The 21,663-nt window shown below is 43.4% G+C and overlaps 1 protein-coding gene across 1 annotated transcript in view; it reads right to left on the reverse strand.

The window, feature by feature from the left end:
- ZCCHC14 (zinc finger CCHC-type containing 14) overlaps positions 1-21,663 on the reverse strand; it is a 49,597-nt gene that overhangs the window by 6,946 nt on the left and 20,988 nt on the right. Inside the window, exons 3-11 of the mRNA XM_017741322.1 lie at positions 8,923-8,996; positions 6,262-6,333; positions 5,946-6,055; positions 3,853-3,947; positions 3,707-3,761; positions 2,975-3,248; positions 1,616-1,707; positions 485-612; positions 1-162 (exon numbers count right to left, since the gene is read on the reverse strand). Coding sequence (XP_017596811.1) covers positions 1-162; positions 485-612; positions 1,616-1,707; positions 2,975-3,248; positions 3,707-3,761; positions 3,853-3,947; positions 5,946-6,055; positions 6,262-6,333; positions 8,923-8,996 — 1,062 coding nt within the window. The remainder of the gene's footprint in view (positions 163-484; positions 613-1,615; positions 1,708-2,974; positions 3,249-3,706; positions 3,762-3,852; positions 3,948-5,945; positions 6,056-6,261; positions 6,334-8,922; positions 8,997-21,663) is intronic.

The following is a 21,663-nucleotide window of genomic DNA, read 5'->3' on the forward strand; positions in this document are numbered from 1 at the left end:
CGGCGGTGTGGCTCTGCTTACGTCTCTCATTCTCCTCGGCGCTGTCCGAGCGCTCCTCCCGCGTCTGGATCCCCATGGGGCTGGAACTGGAGCTGGAGTACTCGGAGGAGCTGCCCTCCCGGGGCAGGGGGTGGGCTGGCTGATCCACGTCCACTCGCAGCTCTGCAGGGACAGGGGTGGGAACACGGGGGTGACACTGGCAGCAGCTCAGAACACACATACAGCGATGCTCAGGATTTACAGAGATACATCAGAGGTGGAACAGTGCGACCACAGCAGCTGCCTGTTCCCACCAGAGCCATGAGGAAGAAACTACTTTTTATTGCCCCCAATAATCACTGAAATCAGACTTTTTTCTTGCTCCCTATTAAGCCAATAGCTTTTGGAAGATAAAGCTTGGGGAAGAAGCAGCACAGGAATGAGCTGACCCTTGTGTAAGCAGAGCTGAGCACAAGGGTCAAAGCTGTGTCCCTGCTCCCCTTACCTGCGGCGTGGTTGCCCCGGATGCTCTGGATAGGCCCCACGTGGGAAGTGGGGGGAACCCTGGCCACCCCACTGCTGGTCACTGAGGAAGGTGTGGAGGGGTTTAGGCACCGTTTCTCTGATTTCTCCCTAGGGGTGATGGAGAGGAGTATGAAGAGACAGAAACTGGCTAAGACACAACCACAAATCCATTTCTGATTGAACCCGAAGCAGACAAAGCCCATTAAACAATCCACTGATGCTGTGCTCATTTCAAATGGAAGCACTTGGAAATCACACCAGTGCTGACCATAACTGCCAGCAGTTAGGGTTGGACTATTTGCCATGTGATTACAACACTAATGCTCTTATCTGTCCAGGGTAAAACATCACCAAACCCTGACTAAACTCTAAAATTCTGTCCCGTATTATGGCAGCGCATCCCAAACCCAGCCCTGCACACCAAACCCAAAGAGAAAACAAATACAGTTCCAAGTTTTCCTTTTCCAAACACACTCTGGAAAAACTAAGACTGCTGGAAAATGCTGCCAAGGAGCTCTGATAAATGGGCACAGATTTGGATTTCTAATTGCTTTTTAAGGAACAGCAGTAGCTGCAGAATAAACACTTCCCAGTAAGTGGAGATGCACAAACCAGGACAAGCTGTTGCATCAGTGTCCCCAAAGGGCTGTCACAGCTGCCTGGGGTCACTGTGGGACACTGAGGCAGCTCCCAAAGTAGCTGTGCTTCATCCACATGGATTGGAGCCAAAAAATTGTCACTTCCTAGGAGAAAAAAGTCCTGCTGGACACCCTGACTTTGGGTGTGCATCCCCTGGGCTTGCAAATCTTACAGCTCCCATCAATGTCAGCTGGGTGGGAGCCCAAAATCTTTGCAATAACCGTGACACAAGTTTAAAAAACCCAAAAATAATGTGTATATTTTGTGTATTATTTTAAAATTTGGTATCCTTATCACAACCCTGAACAAGCAGCAGTAAACCAGAAAGTACTCAATATTGTTTAGTAAGGGAGATAAGCATCATCCATATCTCCAGGTGGGAATCCTGGTGGGTTTGTGGTCTGGGAAGCAAAAACTACTGTAAAACTTGCATTTTTTGACCTTAAAGAAAGTTCCCCCAGCCCTCACTTACTTCTCCAGCTCTAGTTGGGTCTTGAGCTTCTTCTTTGCTCCCATGGTGAGGGACTCAAACTTATTCAAATCTTCCTCAGTAAGACTCAGAAACTTGGAAAGCAAAAACATGTGCTTAGTTTTATAACCTGAAATATTCTTATTCCCGTTTTCAGTGAAGAGCAATTCCAAAAGGCAACTTTAAAACCATTTTTAAATTCAAACAAACCCTTTACTCCAGTTTTCAATTATAGAATCAATGTAAAAGGAAAGCGTGGGGGACTGGCATGAAAAAAAGAAGACCTGTAGATTTAATTTAATTAGGAGTGTGCTTATATTAACCAGTCCCAATAAAGATGAAATAACTTGTGAACATATTAAAATAGAATTAAATTAAAATAGAACTTGGTGCTATCAGTGAATTTAAGGATCTTAGAAAACCACTCCAGTTTTCCCAGTGTGTCATTTACCACAGAAGCGCAGTGGAAAATATACACCCATAGTAAATTTAATAATAAAATATAGAGATAGATACAGACATTTATATTAAAATGTAATTAAAATGAAAGCCAGTGAAGTATGCATAATAACAATTGCTTTTTAAAAATATACTGGAATAGAGAGTTTTACTACATTATTAAAGAAAAAAAAACCCAGTATATTTCCCTTCATATAATGAAGAAAATTAAATCAGAAGACTCTGGTAAGAGATTAAAATTAAAGCCATAAAATATTCTATAACCAGCACAAAGCTCAGCCCAAGCCGTCCCTCCACTGGAGGGCGTTCCAGGCCAAAAGACAGAGGACAAGGAATTCCCCAGTGGAGCTGGGAAAATGCTCTAAAACGTTGTTCAGATAAAATCCAGCACACACAGGTGTTATTTGGGACTCTTACAATGCAAAGAGATGATTCTTCCACAGGAATTTCTGCAGGAAACAGAGCTCACTCACTCATGTTCACATTCATGCCAGAAATCTCTGGAAATCTATTTTTTAAAACGAGGATAACCAAATATTTTGGGAGAAAAATCAACCAAGAAGTAGAAATAAAGAGAAATGAACATATTTAGGTATCTACTGCACACAAAGGCATGTTCAGGGGAGCCAAGGCGAGCTCCTAAGGCAGCATCCAAGCTGGATCTCCAAGCATTCCATGAGGAAGCCTGGGAGAGGCAGCAGCTGTTGAACAGCCCTGGATACAACACAGAGAGAAAACAGCAAGAAGGTTTTCATCAATTTATTACTGCTCTCAGAAAGTGAAAACCAGAAATCAGAAAGTGAAGTGCCAGAAACTTGTGGGATCCTCAGCACAGATGTTCCCAGCCTGGAGAACATGGGGATAATTTAAAAGCTGGCTGCTTTCCCCCATTTCCTGCCCTACCTTTTCCATGGTGAGCTGTTTGAAGACAGGGTAATACTTGTGCAAGCGCAGCTTCCTGAGCCAGTCCAGGATCCCATTTTGCTCCTGTGTCTGAGGGGTCTGAGGGCTGGAAGACATCAGCATGGATGGAGAGGAAGTGTCCATCTGGGAGCGATAGCCCAGCGAGGAGCCGGCGCCTCCGGAGTGGGAGCAGTGGGGCAGAGCAACGGGAGCAGCAGCCGAGTGCTGGACGTGGTTCTGAGAGGACTGAATTCCAGCCACCCCACATATAGGTCTGAAAAACAGGAGCAGGTTTGGTTTAGCACATTGGATAAAAGCTGTGTCACCCAGAGTTCAGCTGCTGCGGCCACAGAAATTGGGATTCTGGGAAAAAACCGCCCCGTTGGAGCCAAGGTACAGATTTGTACCTGCCCTGTTCCACAGCTCAGTAAAACAGGGCAGTTCTGGCGAAGGGTGAAGCTGATCTTCACCTTAAACAGAATTTTCCTTCAATTATCTCCTTCATTAATCACAGATATTAAATATTCTGCTGCCTCTCTGTGATTTAAAAAAGCTTTTGAGAGAACGGCCGTTGCATTGTTAAAAAGAAGTGAAGAAGCCCAAATATAATCCTATGGAAATTTTTCACCTTTTCACACAGAAGTGGCAAAAGAAGCCACAATACTGGCTCCTTGGAGAAAATGAAAACTGTCTCTTAAAGAGAATGAGTTGTATGCAAGATAAATATTTCACCTTCCAGATGTTCCCAGCGTAGTTCCTACTTTATACAGGGAGGGGTTGCCAGGATCTGGAAACAAGGAACAGAGTTACAAATGGCATCAGTTTAGGAAATGCACACCAGCACAAAAAAATACTTTTTAAACTTTATTTCAACTCACTTGAGCTCTGAAGTTGCTGTGAGGGAGATGAAGTGCTGAAGAACTTCCTGACGTGGTCGTTTTTCACCACGTGGGAAGGGAACGGGGCCAGGTACCTGCAGCAAACAAAGCCCCTGCTCTGTTAGAGCCTCCCAAATCCATCAGGATTGCACTCTGGACAGCACAGGTGGAAGTTAGATTGGAAATTTAAAAGCTGAAACACACCATGCAATTCTGAACTCTGGGAATTTATGGATATTCTTATCCTTAATACCAAACCCTGTTACTTCTGGGTTGTTCTCACTCCGTTGAGTGTTTCAGCAAAGATGCCCCTCGCTTAGGAACCCTGAACACTCCTAAGGCAGAAAATGTTCAAATGTAAACTTGAAAATTGCCTTTCAAATGCAGGAACCTGAGGAATATAAAATAGAGATGGATCTGTTATTGAATTTCCTCCTCTTGGAGATAAACAGCAGATGCAGAGTCTGGCAGTTTAGGGAAAAACTTATGTCACGTTTTCCCTGTGCCTCTTTTAAGAGAAAAGAGCCCTTGTAGCAGCATTTCAGCACCTAAAGGGGCCTGTGGAAAGGCTGGAGAGGGACTCTGGACAAGGGATGGAGTGACGGGACAAGGAGGGACAGCTTTGAGCTGGAAGAGGGTGGATTTAGACAGAATATTGGGGACAAATCCTTCCCTGTGAGGGTGGGCAGGCCCTGGCACAGGTGCTTTCCAAATGAGCTGAGGCTGCCCCTGGATCCCTGGCAGTGCCCAAGGCCAGGTTGGACAGGGCTTGGAGCAGCCTGGGACAGTGGAAGGTGTCCCTGCCCACGGCAGGGGTGGAATGGGATGAGCTTTGAGATCCCTTCCCACCCAAACCACTCTGGGATTCCATGAAAAAACACCAATCTCCCACAACTTTGCACCTCCACGTGCCCAGAGGTGCTTCCCAGCTGGAAACCCCACAGTTCAGCGCTGCATTTCACAGCTGAGCAGCACCTCAGAGCAGCTCCTTCCCCTGCTCCAGAGCTGCAGCTGAGCCCTGGCAGTGCAGGGTGCTGCTCCATTAACCCAGATTTGGAGAGGCTGTGGTTCCTCAACAGCAGCCACACACATTCCCTGCAGCTTCCCGAATTCTCCTTGCAGCCTCTGCTCCTTGGAGCACAGCAAGGGAACGGGAATGATGTTTGCCATGAAAAATAATCCAGGCATGCACCTGCTGGCTGCTGCCTATGGAAAACCAATATCCACCGTGGCTTAGGGAAAATGAGTGTAAAGCAGAAGCTCTAATGAAGTTAATTAATATTTTAAAGTGTCGTTTAATAGTATAATAATATCATATTAAGATCAGAATAATATTAACATTACAATAATCTCAGTTTGCATAGATACAGACAGTAGCAGCTGAAAAGAATTTAAGTCCCTCTAATTTTCCTACGAAAATCATATTTAGAAAGAGAAACCTGATGTGATCTACCACAGATTATGATATTTAAAATACTGGTTTATATTAAATAATGGCCAGATATTTGTGATAATTTAAGGAGGTACAAGCTAAGGCTTCAAAAATTTCTTAGCTGTTAAAGGCTTCCAAAAATTATAAATATCTAATGATATCTAAATACATACCTAACATTTTTAATTAAATTAAACACCACAACAACCTAAAACAACTCCAAAAATAAAAACTCCATGAAAGGGGAAAGGGGAAAAAAAATCCCCACAACCCATTCCTCAATACAGATGGGTGACTGTTCAGGCTTCTATTTTTTTCCTGAGTTTTGAGCGATTGTTTTAAGCAATTCTGGTTATTTTTGAGTCCAAAACAAACTTTTGCAGAGCCAGTGATCCTCTATTTGTTCTTCACAAGGAATGAGGAAATATCAGTTCTTCAGGAAGCTTAATACAGAATATTATTACCATCTGTATTTCTGAAGAAAGAATTCCTGAAAAATTGTTATGCACTGGAATTAATGGAACATCAAGGAAAAAAGCTGAGGATCAGGCTCTAATTTCTTTAAAGTAATTTAGAATATGGAGATATTTCTAGTTCCTGTTTTTTTCTTGGTGAAAGAAGCCAAGCGTGAAGATAAAAGCCCCACAAAATCCCGGCATACCTCAGGTCTGATTCCAGGTCCATGTGGTTCCGTTCCAGGTAAAATGAATCTGGACCAGCTAAGCAAGGAATGAATTTCTCCAAGTTTTCTTCTGGATACAGCTGAGATAGCTAAAGAGGGAGGATATTACAAATAAAAAGTGAAAAGAAGCCTTGTTATTTCTACAAGATTCAAGCCACTGCCAGTTACAAATCAAACATTTAATGAAATTCAATCTGAATTATCTTGGCACATTTTGAAAAGTATCATTGAACAAAATTAGAGAGAGGGACAAAACATTTTTTCATTTTCAAAGTGTTTTTCTTTTCATCTTTACCTTTGAAATAAATTCAGTCACTTCAGCAGAAGATTTGGTTACCAACGTCACCGAAGAATCAGACCACAGGACCTTGGGGAAGAGCAAGAAGGATTTGGTTTAGTAATTATTTTAATTTGGTTCCTAAAAATTCAATAATTGGCATCCACTGTCCCCCACAGATGTTGTGATGGGTGACATCAACAAGGAAACACTTTTTTTTGTGCACAAGGACAAAATTGCTGCCCAATTCTCGCTGTTTTTACATTTCACACTACTCTGGATGCTTGGAAAAGCCTCTCAGAGTTTACACAGCCCTTCCACACTGCAGACATCCAGAGTAAAGCAACCAACCATGGAGCAATGGAATTTTTTTTTCTCATTATTGTTAAAGAAAACAGCTGCTTAGTAGGATCTGCTTTCCAACAGGAACGGCTCCCCCCACACAAGGCTGCCTGTTGCTAATTAATCAACTCCATATGCCACGTGAAATTGGGAATGGCAGCAAAAAACCAAGCAAAACCTTCCCAAGGAAACCTGCAGCTCCTGCTCCAGACTCCATCTTGTCCATGCCCTAAAAAAAGGGGAATATTCAGTATTTATTCCCACACAAACGAGTCACGACATCCTTGGATATTGAAGCACTTATTGCTTGGGAGGTGAAGTTTAACTGAGCCAAAAGTCAGGATTTTTTGGCATGAGGAACATCAGCGTGAGTCAGGCCAGGGATGAATCCCTATGGATTCAAAATATCCATTGGAGGCGTCTGGGAGGCATCTGGATCCATAGGGGAAGGAGCTGGGTGGATGTTTCGGGATCACAGAGCAGCCTCTCACATGACATTAGTTTCAATGACAACTCAAAACATACACAAAGTTTTTCCAGCCATCCAAAAGCTGCCAAAAAAAGAGTGGGGAGAGGAGAGGATTTCAAAATATATTACATAAGGGAGGAATTTCCTCTCGGCAAAGCTGTTACACAAAAAAAAGGGGGGGAAAAAAAAGACAAGACAGAAAGACTTGAGCAGTTTCACCAAGTTTGTGGGTTGCTTTTTTTTTTAATTTGTTGTAAATAATTTTTTTTTTTTTAAATTCACGTGGAATTTCAGAAAATACAGGAAACTCTCTCTTTTTTTTCTAGCTCTGTAATAACCCAACAATTGTCACGACTTCTGTTTTAACTTGGATTTTCAAGACTTATAAAACAATAATGTGAACTGTAAATGGGGGAACAATAGCACTGCGAACACTAAACTGCTTCATCCATTGACCCGCTATTCCCGAGCTCCTAAACAGAATAAAAACATTCCATAATTGGGTATTTAACCCAGCAAACAGCAATTTATCAGCTCAGCTGAAGTCTCAGCTCTCCCTTCAGTTCAAGCTGTCAAGGGAAACACTGGGTACAGTAATTTCTGTTATTTATAGAAAAATTTGTAATAGGAAAAGAAGTTTCACGAGATCTTAATTGGAGTGGAGACAACTGCAGGCTTCATATGGAGTTTGAAAAGCCCTTGGAAAAAATCCTGTGTGTGATCGATGACATTTGGAACAATCGGGGATTCAGGAGATTCAGGACATTCTCCATGAATCCAAGCCTGCAGAGGTTAATGCTGCCAACATCCCAACAGATGCTGAGCTGATGCTCTGCCCTGGCTGGGAGTTTTAAGGAATAACTTGGTGAAAGTTGTGGATAATTGGGATTCTCCTGCCCGGTTCCTTTTGGGTTCTCCTTTTCACACCCCGCATTTGGCTCCGGGACCTCATTAAACAAACCAGAGACGTTTTCTGGGCTGTGCATCCTGGATTTTGGAATACTTCATTCCAACTGGAGGAAAAGCAGTTTGTCAGCCCCTCAGCAGCACCCAGATCCATCCCTGCCATTCACCCAGGGTTTCATGGGATGAACTCATCCCTCCACCGGAATTGGGAGCAGCAACCCAAGCTCCAGAGGCTGCGTCAATCCGGGGGGAAGCCACTTCTCCTGGTGGTGTGTGGTGAACCACACTCATTCCACAGGCACTGCTCTCACTTCCACTCAGAGTCAGGCTGGCTTCAGTTCACAGACAACACTTCCTGTGCTGCCTTTCCTGCTGGATTAGCATCCCCTTTGCTGGGAAGTCTTTTTATTCCCTTTGGAAACGCTTTTAGACCATTGTGAAAGTCCCCTTCCAGTCAAGTCCCCCAACTCTCGCTCCACAGAGTTTTCCTCAAGCCCTGAAGAATTTCCAAAGCTTTTCTGTACTCTCCAACCTTTTGGAACCACATCCCACAGGCTCCCTCCCTGCCTCTTTCCAGCAGCTGTGCCCTCAGAGCCCCACGTTGTTCTTTGTCCAGATTAAGATTTAAATTCTCTCTGGCTTCTGCATTCCAGCAGAAGAATGGACATGGATATGGGTAACCATCCTGTAAGTGTGGCATCATACTTCCCCCTAAATAAACACTTTGCCAAGACTTCCTGCATTGAAATAACTTTTTTTTTTTTGCCAGTCCCCACCTACCAACCTCTGCATCATCCACAGCCATTTATGACTTTCAAATCACTAATTAAAAACTACCATCTATCCCAAAGGAGCCCTGCTAGACCAATTTTTGGGATCCAACGATAAAGTTTGAGAATTTCCTTAACTCCTCCTTAAGAATTATCCTCCCTTCTTTCATAGCAAAGGAAACCCAAACTTACCTCAAAGGAATACTCAACATTTCTTTCATTCTTCTTGTGTGCCAGTCCCTTTAATTCCACTTTTTCAACACTCACTACGGAAAAACAAAGAGAGAAGAAGAATGAGGAGGATATTCCTAAATACAGGCAGAAGTGATGACTTTTGGGAAGTGCCAGGCCTTGTTCTGAGAGCATCCCATGACCTGTGGAGGTGTTCCAGGTGCCCAGCTCTGCCTTCTTCCCTCGGATAGGAATGTTGGTACCACCACTCCGTGCTATTTTCACTTCCAGCCTTGGGAAAGCTTCATTCCAAGCAGTTTCAACCCAAATAATCCACTCCAAGCAAAGCTCTTTATTTCCTCCTGGCCTTATCACCCCACTCATCGCTGTAATAACACACTACACACACATGGAATTATCTTAACAACATCAAGGAATAAACACCATCCCTCCCAGGGAAACTGGGACAAAGAAAAAGTCTCCATGTTTTCAGGGCCTGGTTTTACAAGTTCAGTGTGGTTTTATGGCTCTGTTGACATCCTGACTCCTCCCTTCCTGCAGTTTCACAGAAATTTCAGCCTCCGTTGGAACAAGGTGTAAGTAAAAACAGGATCTGAGTGTGGAAAGGATGGAATGCCAGGACAGGTCACTGCCTCTATCCCTCAGCCTCTAAAGACACCATCTTACACGTCAGGTATTTGATGTGCTGAATTCTTGGAGACTCCCACTTCCCAAGACGCCCAGACCAGGAACTCACCATGAAAAACTTTCTAAAGATTATTTCATCGACTTTATATTCTCTTATAAATGTCTCCTGCATTTTGACTGCACTCATGGGGATACACACAAGGATTTTTTCTTATAAAAAGCCAATTTACATTGGCTTAAAACTACAAAAGCAGAATTATCCCAACCCAAAGTCACTAAAATTTTACCTGTGAGTGACAGGTCCCTGAAGGGACATGTGCTGTGCATAGTGTGTTTTCACTGAGCAGTCCTACCAAGCAGAGCCCAGAATTCTGTTGCTTTATTTCCAGAGAATCACCATTTACAAGCTATTCACCTGTTTTCAGAACTATTTATACTCTCTATAATCAGTAAGACTCAAACCAGTGTTTATCACATGGAACTTCCTCCTAAGTGCCCACCAAAACACTGCAGGGCCGAAGTTACAGCAGCACCATTGCAACAGGTGCCACCTTCCTTGTCCCTGTCCCCAGGGAGGCTCCACCCAAAGCCACCCTCTTGCCCATCTGGAGCTTGAGTTCCCTCTGTTTCCCAACAGTCACGGCCTGAAGGTTTTGTTGGGGCCTTTTAAATGTTTTATTGTGTCCTCAGAGAATCACAGAATCCTGCAACGGTTTGGGTTGGAAAGACCTTAAAGCCCATCCAATTCCAACGTTGACACCTTCCACCATCCCAGGCTGCTCCAAGCCCTGTCCAACCCAGCCTTGGGCACTGCCAGGGATCCAGGGGCAGCCACAGCTGCTCTGGGCACCCTGTGCCAGGGCCTGCCCACCCTCACAGGAACGATTCCTTCCCCAATTTCCCATCTAAATCTCCCCACTTTCAGTTTAAAGCCATTCCCTGTGTCCTGTCCCTCCATCCCTTGTCCCCAGTCCCTCTCCAGCTCTCCTGGAGCCCCTCTAGACACTGACAGGGGCTCTGAGCTCTCCCTGGATCCTTCTCCTTTCCAGGTGAACAACCCCAGCTCTCCCAGCCTGGCTCCAGCCCTCAGAGCATCTCCATGGCCTGCTCTGGACTCATTCCAGCAGCTCCTTCTTACATTGGGAATCCGAGAGCTGGATGCAGCTCTGCAGGTGGGGTCTCAGGGGAGCACAGCAGGTTCTGTTCACTTAAAAATGCTGCCACCTGGATCTTGGCTGCTTAAAAATCTCTTCTTTGAGTCCTATATGCAGTGAAAATTTTGAGAGCCTCCAAATTCAGATCTACAGATGTTTGTGCCTGTCTTTACACGGAGAGAATGAACGTTCCTTTTCTGGTCCCCACAACTGTTCCTCCTCCACGTAATTCCCAATTACAGTTCCATCAATCCCTGAGCTTATGGATAATGGCAATTCATTACTTACTACTTTCTCCTGCACATTCTGCTTTTTGTAGAGGTTTGTTCCTTTCAAAAGATTTCAGTGGGTTCCTCTCACGCTTCTGAAATGATTTTGTGCCACATGCTGAGCACCACAGGGATAAATCTGCTCCCCAGACGTTGCTGAGCCATCCAGACAATATTTAGTGGCATGAAGGTTTGAACATGAAGATTTGAACATGCAGAAGGTTAATTAAAAAAAACAAAAAAACAAACCACCTCAGTACATTTATTTAAGAGAATTCAGAGCCCCCTGAATTGTGATCACAGTCAAAATGCACTGAACATTGACTGGAATTGTTAAGTACTACAGGATTATAATGAGAAAGAATGTATAAAATGGGTATTGAGAGGGGAGATGTGGTGAAGCAGCTGAAGGATGAGCAAATAACTTGCAGAAATCCTGGTGTCAACTGCTGCAACATCTGGTTTTGAAAAACACAGCTGGTGTTACGCAACATTTGTTGTTTATAGCAAACCCAGCATCACTTTCCTGCAACTGTTCTTATCATTTGCTATTCTAAAGGATTCAAATCCCATCTCTTCCAGTCATTCATTTTTCATCTCCAGCAATTCAAGCAGAATTGGATTACCCAGAGACATAAAATCAAGCTATTCCTGTTTTACTCTGTGTGTTAATAACAAACCTTAAATCACCCCTGGATTTTGTGGTGCTGACAGTGACACAACCTTTTCCTGCTCAACTTCTGGGCTGAACATGCCCAGTGAATAAAATCCACTGCAGTGAATTTATCCATGGAAAATGATTGCAATTAGAAAAATGGACCTTTAGGTAAAGATTTTTGCACTGATCTTGTAAGATTAGGTCTGATCTAGAGCATGAAATACAGTTCAGTGTCCTGCAGGACTTTAGGGACAACCAACTGGATGATTCCTGGTATTTATTATACACACAGTTCCAGGAATTTTCTCCCAGCTAGCTAACACCACAAAAAGTATCACCTGCCTAAAGAAATCTTGTTTAATTTCTCAAGTTGTATGTTTTTGTTCTGTGGCCTCTCACCTGTTCTTTGTGTTGTTTAACTTCTGGTTGGTTTCATTAAAATAACCTTCCTAAACCTACCCTGAAGCTTAACTTTATTCAATCAGTGATAAAGAACTCCAGAAGAAAAGGTGCCAGCCACCAAGCACAAGGGAGAAAAAAAAAAGGGATTTTTATTTACTGCCTTTACTCTCAAAAGCTTAAAGAGCTGACTCTACTCAATATCCCAATAAGTGAGTCCAGGAGCAGAAAAACCTTTGTACAGAATTAAGGACACATGGTACTGATGTCTTTTCAGGATGCTGAATTCAGCAAAACTCCAACTTCCCAACCCAGGGGATACAAAAAGGTAAAGTTTCTAATTCAGGAGATTCCCAGAGTATACTTGCACTGGCAAAGGGGCACACAAGGCTTTTTGCTGTGGAGATTTATCCATAAATATCTGAGAAATTCCAGCAGGTAAGTGGAACAGCTGGACGAGATCCCCCAGGAAAGGGGGAGAGGAAAACAAAGGGGGTTGGAGAAGCTCAGGGCTCTAAGAGAAGCTCCAGCGAGGCTGTGGCACCCTTGGTGCTCCCAGAATCTTCTGGCATCATTCCTTAAAGGTTTTTTAAATTATTATTATTATTTGCTGCTTTCTTTAAACACAAGAGAAGCATTTTCCATGCAGTTTTTAAGTGCATTTCATTGTATCCAGCATGGAAGGCTGTGTGTGGAATACTCCAGCACTGAGGCACAGCCAGGAATCACAGCCAGGACAGGAGCTACGTCATCTGTCTCCTTTTCAAACACTGCCTCCCACCCCCTTCCACAACATCCAGGGAAAACAGGTCCAGGGAGCTTGAAGACATTTTATTCAGGTCTGTTCTCCTATTCCAGACAAGGATTTTCACACTTTTGGCCGATATTGGGAGCATTTCTCATCTGCTCAGTTCAGGGCTTCTGTGACAGGACACAATTCCCTCCCTCTGCTCATGACCACATGTTAAATCCTTTGGATTTCTTGCCTCCACCTCCAAAAAAGCAGAAGCTTGGAGCTCCTCCTCTTCCCAAAATGTCAGCAGCTACACAAAGCAAAAGGCCAATTCCAACCCTTCAGGATTTGCCATTCCTGGCTGGTCAAGGTCAGGGTAAAACCTGCACTGGACATAGGCAAGGGCAGAAGAGACATTTTGGGAAGCCACCTCAATACCCCATTGGATATTGATCTTTTTATATTTCCCTCTTTTCAACTTCTGGATCCATCCTAATAAAAGGGTTAGACAGATCAGTGCCTCAATCCCCACTAAGAATTCTGTGCTCCTCCTGAAAAAGTAAAGTAATTCAAAATAAAACAGGAGTGTTGATTGTGGCCCAGCCCTTTTCCATAAAATCCAGTATTTCACCACTCCATACCTAGGCTAGAAGTTTTCCTTTGATTAAATCCCTGGATGCAGGCTCAGTTTGTGTGGGATGTAGCATGGAAATGCCACTCTCCAGGTGGCAAAATCTGAGTCTCCTGAAACTGGGTTGAACATCTTGGTTCGTGGTACTTGACCAAAAACAGCAGAAAGGCTGCAAGTTATTTTTAAGCTGGGAAAAAAATCCTAAGTAAAATCCTTTCTATAGGAGGCCATAATCATAAATGATGCCTCTGGATTAAAAGATTTATTAAATTCTCATTCATGAAGTTGTACCTTCATGGAAAGAGGCATCAAACACCACGACAGCAACTGAGTTTGTGCTGAAAAAGTGGAACAAAAGGGAACTCATAAAACCCTTTCCACATCCCTGTTTACACAGAAGTGGGAAGAAATGCAGCACCACCACTTTCACATGGCATCTCCCCTCAGCGTGCTGAAGAAATGCTTCCAAAGCAGCATTACCCAACTCCTGCTGCCCATTAGAGGCCAAGATCTAGGGAAAAAATCCCACAGAGGGTCTCCACAAACCCACCAGGATTTATATTCCCATAGATACAGGCAGGAGGGAAGGGAAACAGAAAGAAGAGTTTATTTGCTACAGGCAAAGCATATTCACGGCAACAAAACACCAGAAATTAAAGGGGTTTGTGGGGCTTTTGTTTGGGTTTTTTTACTGCTTATAAGTATCAGCTTAAGAGAGGTTTTTTTGGCTGTTTTGCAGAAAACTTCCTGCTTTCACTTTTCTACTCTTTCTAAAGCTTTTTATCCAGGCTATGATGGGGAATGCAAAAAATCAGGATACCCTCTTGTTCCCAGCACACACATTGATCCTCTTCTGCACAAACACACAAGGGCTGTGTTTTCTCATCACTAAATTTGATTTCCCTGTCTCCTACTTCTCAAAATTTAAATTATCCTATAACTGGAATATTGAAGGCCTGAGGAAATCCTGCAGAATCAAATATTAGGTTTTGAGTCTGTAGGATGAGGACTGAGATCTAAATACAATCAACACCTTTCAGGATGCCAAGAAGTTGCTGTTGGTGCTATCCCAGGATCACTTTGGTTGGAAAAGAGCTCCAAGGTCATCGAGTGCAACCTGTGACCGATCCCCAGAGCACTGAGTGCCACATCCAGTCATTCCCTGGACACCTGCAGGGATGGGAACTATGACCCAGGAGCTCAAATCAGGTCAGTCTCATGTTTATTTACTAAAACTCCTTTCAACAAATCATAGAATGACAATATCTTCTAATAGCTCTGTCACTAAAGCCAAGAAAGAGCTGGCACTGCTCATCTGTGCCTGGGATGATTTCAGAGGAAGATTTCCCTGGAAGAGCATCCCAAAACCTGACTTCAAACTTCCAACCTTGCCTCCAGCAGGCTCTGACCCCCTCAAATCTGGAGATGACACTGAAACCATTCAGCTTGAACTCTGCTCTATTCCACAGCCAGCAAGAACACACCTTGGCTTGTTCCATGACACATTAACTCCTGCACAAACCATTCCTCCCCGGACATATCTAATCTGCATCACCTGATGGGCCAGAGTCCAACTGCAGGAGGAACAGGAGGTGCTCCTTGCTGTAGGAGGGCTGTAGGTACAGAAACTGCTGCTGAGGAGGCAAAGAACATCAAATACATTCTTCCATGTAACTGCAGCAAACAATTAAAAGGCATAATTAACTTCATTGACGAGCCATGAGCTTGTCTATAGAGATACCAGAGGAGAAAATGCTCCCACTCAACAGCATCCAGAAGTGTTTCAAATATTCCCTTAAAAGGGAGGGAAAACAGGCAAAGAAACAAAGGTTTCTTTTTGAAAATAATCTGATTTTGCTACTTCTAGAAAAGGCAAATGTAGGAGTAGATGCAACAACTCTCTCTGCGGTTTGTTGCATTGACTTGTCACGTGAAAATGACCTTTTGTTATTATATTAGTGAGAAGTGACATCTCTGACCTCTCAAGGAGGATAATTTATAAAGATATTAACCTGTTTGCACATCCAGCAGTGGTTATGGATGGACAAAACACCATGTGAAGAGGCCTCAGACACTGAAGTGACGCCAAATACTCTCTGCAAATATAAAGCTTCTGCTTGCTAAGGAATACTTAAATTGAATGTTGAGATTGAAAAAATCAAAGTTTAAATTTAAAATTATTGAAGTGCTACAGAAAAAGGAAGATCCAATTCGAGTTGGGCTCATTTGGACCCTGCTCAGCGTCATAACAGGATCCATGTCCAGTTTTCTGCTGGTATCCCTTAAAACTAAAAGTGGATGAGCAGACGACAGCTTTTCCATGGAAAAGGAAGGTGCAGCTGGGAAAAAACTAGTAAGCAAACAGAGCAGTTTTACTAGTTAGCAAGAAAGTCTTCTGGCTGGCTGCTCCCCCACAGGAAAACCCTGGAAATTAAAGTTTCACGGACAGAATGAAAAATTTCTGTCAGCAGAGGAAAAGCTCTCAGAACTGGAATTTTCCTGTGCGAAAAATAAGGGTTCTTCCAACATACAGAATATTTAAGATTCAAACCAACACATACCTCCACCATGAGTTCAGGTGACAAATCAATCCTGCTTTAATTGAAGAGCAAGACTGGAACCTATGAAGTGCAGTATTCCACAGGAAATAATTATACAGCTTTTTTTAAAAACTAAGGCCTTGAGCTGAGTTTTGGCAGCCCAGAAGAAGCAATAACACGCTGGGGTTGTAGCACTCACCCCAAACAAATGAGGAATTTTCATGCCCCTGCTATTTCCTCACTTTGGCTGATTTTAGCTGCCAACTAAGTGACCTTCTTCTGTTTCTCCAAAACACACAGATATTTAAAAAAAAAAAAGCCTGTATATCTCAGCTTTTAACTGAATTCATGCATTTTCCTGAATGATCCTGTCAGCACTTCAGCCAGCCACAAAAGTCAATCAGTCTAAAGATGGGTTGTGCAATTTCCCTGGATTCAAAAGCTTCACTAAACCCCAAAGTGCCTGTGCTGGAGGCTGGAGAAAACTCCCATCTGGACAGGAAAATGTAAAACCCTGAAGAGCCACTCAGCTGCTTTGAAAAAAATCGAGACATGGCTTCAAACACTGTTTTGAAGGGTTTTCTTCCCAAATCCTTGAGGCCAGGAGCACTTTGCCTCCCTGCTCCCTCCTGCCATGGCCACTGAGCACACAACTGCCTGACAAGTTACCCGTTTTTTTTCTTCTTTTCTGAGGCCAGAAAAAGTTTTTGCAGAATAAATTACCCAGAAAGGGCTGCTGGATTGGCCGTATTTGTGAAACAGCTCCTAAATCCAAGCACCAACACATGGCACTGAGCAGGTGCTGGGCCTGGGAACATCCAGCAGGATCTGCTGCTGAGATATGGAATAGTGCTCTGGGTGGAAAAAGTTATGGTATAGAGCCAGGAAAGGCTGCAAGAGTCTGAGATGAGGGACAGACAGCCCAGCAACATATTCCTTAACTCAAACAGCTCTAGCTAAGCATAGCTGCAGCTCTTCAGGATATCAGGCAGAACACAGGGGAAAAGGAATCCTGGAGGATGGGGTTTAACACCATGGCATTTCCAAGCATGATTTTAGGTAAATATGTGCAACACTGAAGGTTGAAAGGTATCCTACAACGAATTCAGACATATCAGTCACAGTGAGAATCTAACACGTGCTCAGATTTTGTGCCCTGGGGGCTGCATTTTTAAAAGATTCCAGGAATTTAATTTGCACACTGTATTTACTGCCTAATTCCACCTGGAACTGCAGCTAATGAACTATTTGCATACAAGTGAGAAGGGCACGTGTAAGTTTTCAATGCAGCTCTGGTCTTTGTTTGCTCAGGGATGCAGCCCAGTGACTCATTTTCCTTCTCCCAGTCAGCTCAGAAACATGGAGGAGAATTCCTGCAACAGTGACCAAAACCCCAAACTCTGGGGTGAAGGGCAGCTTCAGTAACCATTAACATCCAGCCTTGTGCAGGCAATTTAAATAAGCAGGCTGCCTGTGTTGAATTTATCTAACAAAAACATCTCTGAAATCAAGAGAAATGTTCAACTTCAGATATAAATAATTTTACTTTCTGGGTAAGCAAGACGCAATTGTATATTTAGTCTGGTCTTATCTGATGGAGTGCTTATTTTATTTACTATTCTTAGAGCACTTTTAAACAAAATGTTGGCTTTGTTTCTCATTCTTAAGAGAAGCTTTGCTCATCACAGAGAAATCTCCTGCTTTTCCCCAGAAAGGATTTTCTCTGGCACATAAAATTCCCTGAGCCCCCTCAAACCCAAGGTGAGCCTCATGATTAATTCTGATCTGAATGTTGTATTCACCTACAAAATTACACATGCAAAGTCAGTTTTCCGTGGAAAACTTTACTTTTTTTGCTAAAGTGCAGCAAAGCCCAGAAACCCCAGACTTCCCTAAATCCCAAAGATCACCAAAGGAACAAACCCAGTTCAGCCAAAGCCTTTGAAGTTTGAGGTCTGCACAGAGCAGCTGCTTACCCTGAGCTCAGAGAGAGGATTCAAACCTCAGAAAGGAAACCAGAACAGGGAAAAAGTGACACATTCAGGTGGTCACCACAGCTGGGGATCTGAGCTGGTGTTTGAAGTTCCGAGCAGTGTCCTAAATACCAATGGACAAATTGAGTCTCACAGCAACACACAGTGAAATAATGCACCAAAGCACCTTTGGGTGCAGCTTGAACGAACTACAGACCACCTTTGCTGGAGGTGAGGAAAATGGCAACTGAGCTAAGGCTGTTACTACCCATTAGTTTTCCTTCATCACCCACGATTTTATTCACTTAATGAATGAATAAAGCTGATTTAAGACCACTTAGCTAATCATAATCCACTGCTGCTCTATTAAAACACCCCAGCCCTCACTGCATAAACCCAATCCCAAGTGCATCCGATGAGGATTTGCCCAGCACAATTTCAACTTTTAGAGACCCCAAGGCAGGAGCTGAGTGCTACATATATAAATATACATTTCTCCCAACACAGAGGGGTTTGTTTCCCAGCCCGAGGGTGCAGTTTGTAACCATATATCGGCATGGCTGGAGCCCAGAGGGAGGGGACGAGGCCGCAGCTGCTCAGCCAACGTGCCCTGGCTTGAAGGGCATCTGGTGCTAAAACACCACAGCTCCAGGATCAGATGGCTCCAAGGATTCCTATCCCTACCCAAAGGAGTTAAGAGATTCCAGCTCCAGAGAAAATGCAGCATTTCAGTCCCCAAGGCAGATGAACCGAGCAGCTTGCCTGGTTTGGAAGGGCTGCTGCAGGCCAGCAGGGTTTAATGCTCCTGTAAATAAGCACGTGCTGTTTGCTGCATTTTTGAGACTGGGCTCAGCACTGGAAACTCATGACTAAGGCTGCAATAACAAGCAGCAGCAAGGACAAAGTCATGTTATAGCAGTTTCAATTTTTATTTTCTATTTTATTTGTTAACAACAAAAAAAATTCTCTTAGCATGCTATGTAAAAACACCAGACTAAGGGACTCATGTGGAATAGAAAAATCCTTGAGTACAGACAGTCTTGCCAAGAGCCACAAATGCATTCAAGTGCTCAGTTCAGTGAGAAACAAATATCCCTGCACAGCCACTTCTGTGAGGTTCCCCTTTTGTGGCAATTTTTGTGTCTCTGTTCTCAGGCTTCAATATTCTTGTTCCCTTTTCTACTTTTGTACAACTCATTGTTCCTTCTTTTTGGATGCCAGACAAGATTTGACCAGTGATTCAAAGAGAAGAAAAGTTCAAATTCAGCAGTTAAACTGATTTGGAGACACTACACAACTACTGGACAGCTATAACACATCTATGAGGCAAATACAGAAGGGAAAAGACCAAAGTAGATTTTATTTGCCAGGGCAATGAGAATGCCCAAAAACTGAGCTAAAAAGAATGGAAAAAACACCAGACCCCATCCACTAAAAAACTCAAAGCCCTGAAGCTCTGAAACTCCACACTTGCCAGTAGATCCTTTAGCAGGGCCTACAGAATGAAACAAACCCCCACTTCTAGCAAAAATTACTGTTTAAAGCTCTAGGTCCCCACTTTCTTTTGCAATAGCCGGATATTCAGCAAATCCCTGAACTATTTAATAACAGGAACAGGAGGGAATACAAACTTGGAGCTCTCCAAGCCACTGAGACCTATTTCATACCTGCTGTTTTTGCAGACAAATGCACTTATTACGCTTTTCCTCGGACCTGTTCACAAGGGTGTGATTGCAAACAACTCTGCTGGAATGATACACTTGGAATAATTCACCCCCAGGAGTGGAAAACACAACAGGGAGAAACTCCAAAGGCCCTGTTGTGTTTTCTGCCATTTCCTTTCAGCTGGGGATATTAATGATGTAATTTTAGCAGGGCTGCCCCTCTGAGTGATGGTTAAAAATAGCACCCGCACCCTCCACTGATGAAATGCATCCACTCCAGGCAGGGAAGTCGTGCAGCACAGCAAGTCCTCTCCTTCTTTTTTCCAGGGAGAGATAAAAGAACAAGTCAGAAAGCAAATGAAACATTAACCTTTTAGCTTAGCATTTCTGTGCACCCAAGAAAGAAAATTTACTTTAATCAAAAGTATTGTCTTGCATAATTACAGCCTGTGACTCTCCAGCTTAAAAGAACAAGAGAAAATGAAATTAGAAATGAAAATTCAAAGCACTAAACAATGCCAAAGTTGACTATTTGTCTCCTCTACTTGTGTGGCACAAAGGAACAGATCTACCATATGGATCAGATCCACAATTCCATGAAATGCTGTAGGGAAGTACAAGGGACCATGTTCACATGGGTTTGGGGCAGTATCACCCCTCAAACTTCTCGCAATTCCCACTACCTGCAATCCCCGAAGGAGATTTCACTCTCAATTTACTCCCTAGAATCAGTCCGAGAACAGCTCCAGATGCTTTCCTTCCCCAACAGCTGTCCAGTCTCTTCATCCAGGTCTCAGGATCAGGCTCTGCTCTGGCATTTTCCAACACATGCCATTTATCAAAACTACATTAAGCTGCCATTAAACACAAGAACACAACTTCCTTTAAACAACCCCAAAATAACTGAATTAATGGACAGAATTCCACTGCTTTGACTCTTCTCAGCTTTGTTCTTTCATATTATGGAATGGTTTGGGTGGGAAGGGACCTTGATCATCCCATCCCACCCCTGCCATGGGCAGAGACACCCTCCACTAAGCCAGGCTGCTCCAAGCCCCGTCCAGCCACAGCTTCTCTGGACACCCTGTGCCAGGGCCTCCCCACCCTCAGAGCCAAGAATTCCTTCCTAATACCCAATCCAAACCTATTTTCCTTCAGTTTGAAGCCATTCCCCCTTGGTCTGTCACTCTAGTTCCTGATGGAGCCCCTCTCCAGCTTCACTGCAGGTTGAACAGCCCCAATTTCATTTATTTATTATTTCTAATTCCCAATATCACCCGTTGTTCCAGTCCTACAATATCTGCTATCTTTTCCCTGCTGCAGTCTGATTCTTTCCAAAATTACAGCCTCCCATATCCGCAGAGAAAAGCCCCCCTGTGAAAATTCCAATGCTGACATCAAAGGCAAGCAAGAAACCTCAGATTTATTTTAAATACCCAGAAATTTTCAGGTCTGGACCCAAAAGTTTCTGAGAGATGACACCATTTTTAACTTGTATATTCAGATACCTGTAAAAACTCCAGGTACCTATTGAAAAAATTATTGTACTTTAAGCCTATTACCCTCAGCTTTTGGAGGCAAGAACTCATCTAAATGGAAAGGTAGATGGAAATGAAAAATATGCTTTGGAAAATGGGGGGATTTAGGAATAAACTGTTAAGGGAAGGCAAGGAACATTTACCAGCCAACAACTAACCAGCTGTAAAAGCTTCCTAAGCATGACACGCACCAGAAAATTGCCATTTAGTCATTAGTACAGTGGTGACAGTATGTAAAATGGGCAGGGAACCTCCTGATTTCTAGAAATACATGTGAATCACTCCTGTTTTCTTCTCTAAAGTGGCAATTTTTATCCAATTTCGTTTAAGGGATAGATAGGATAAGCAAGCCATTTCTTTGAAATTCTTTCCTAAATTCTTGCATGCCTCTGTTTAAGATGGCAGCAAAACGGGCTATTTCAGAACAGGCATTCCCAGATGTTCCAGGGTGCTGCATTCTGAAGGCACAAGGAACAGCTGAGCATTTCTGAACATTTCTCCCATCCCTCACTCAATCTGCAGGCAGCAGACATGGGAATGTCCAGCCCCAGGGAG

The sequence above is a fragment of the Corvus brachyrhynchos genome, unplaced genomic scaffold (assembly GCF_000691975.1).
Source record: "Corvus brachyrhynchos isolate BGI_N302 unplaced genomic scaffold, ASM69197v1 scaffold365, whole genome shotgun sequence".
NCBI classification, from domain to species: Eukaryota; Metazoa; Chordata; class Aves; order Passeriformes; family Corvidae; genus Corvus; species Corvus brachyrhynchos.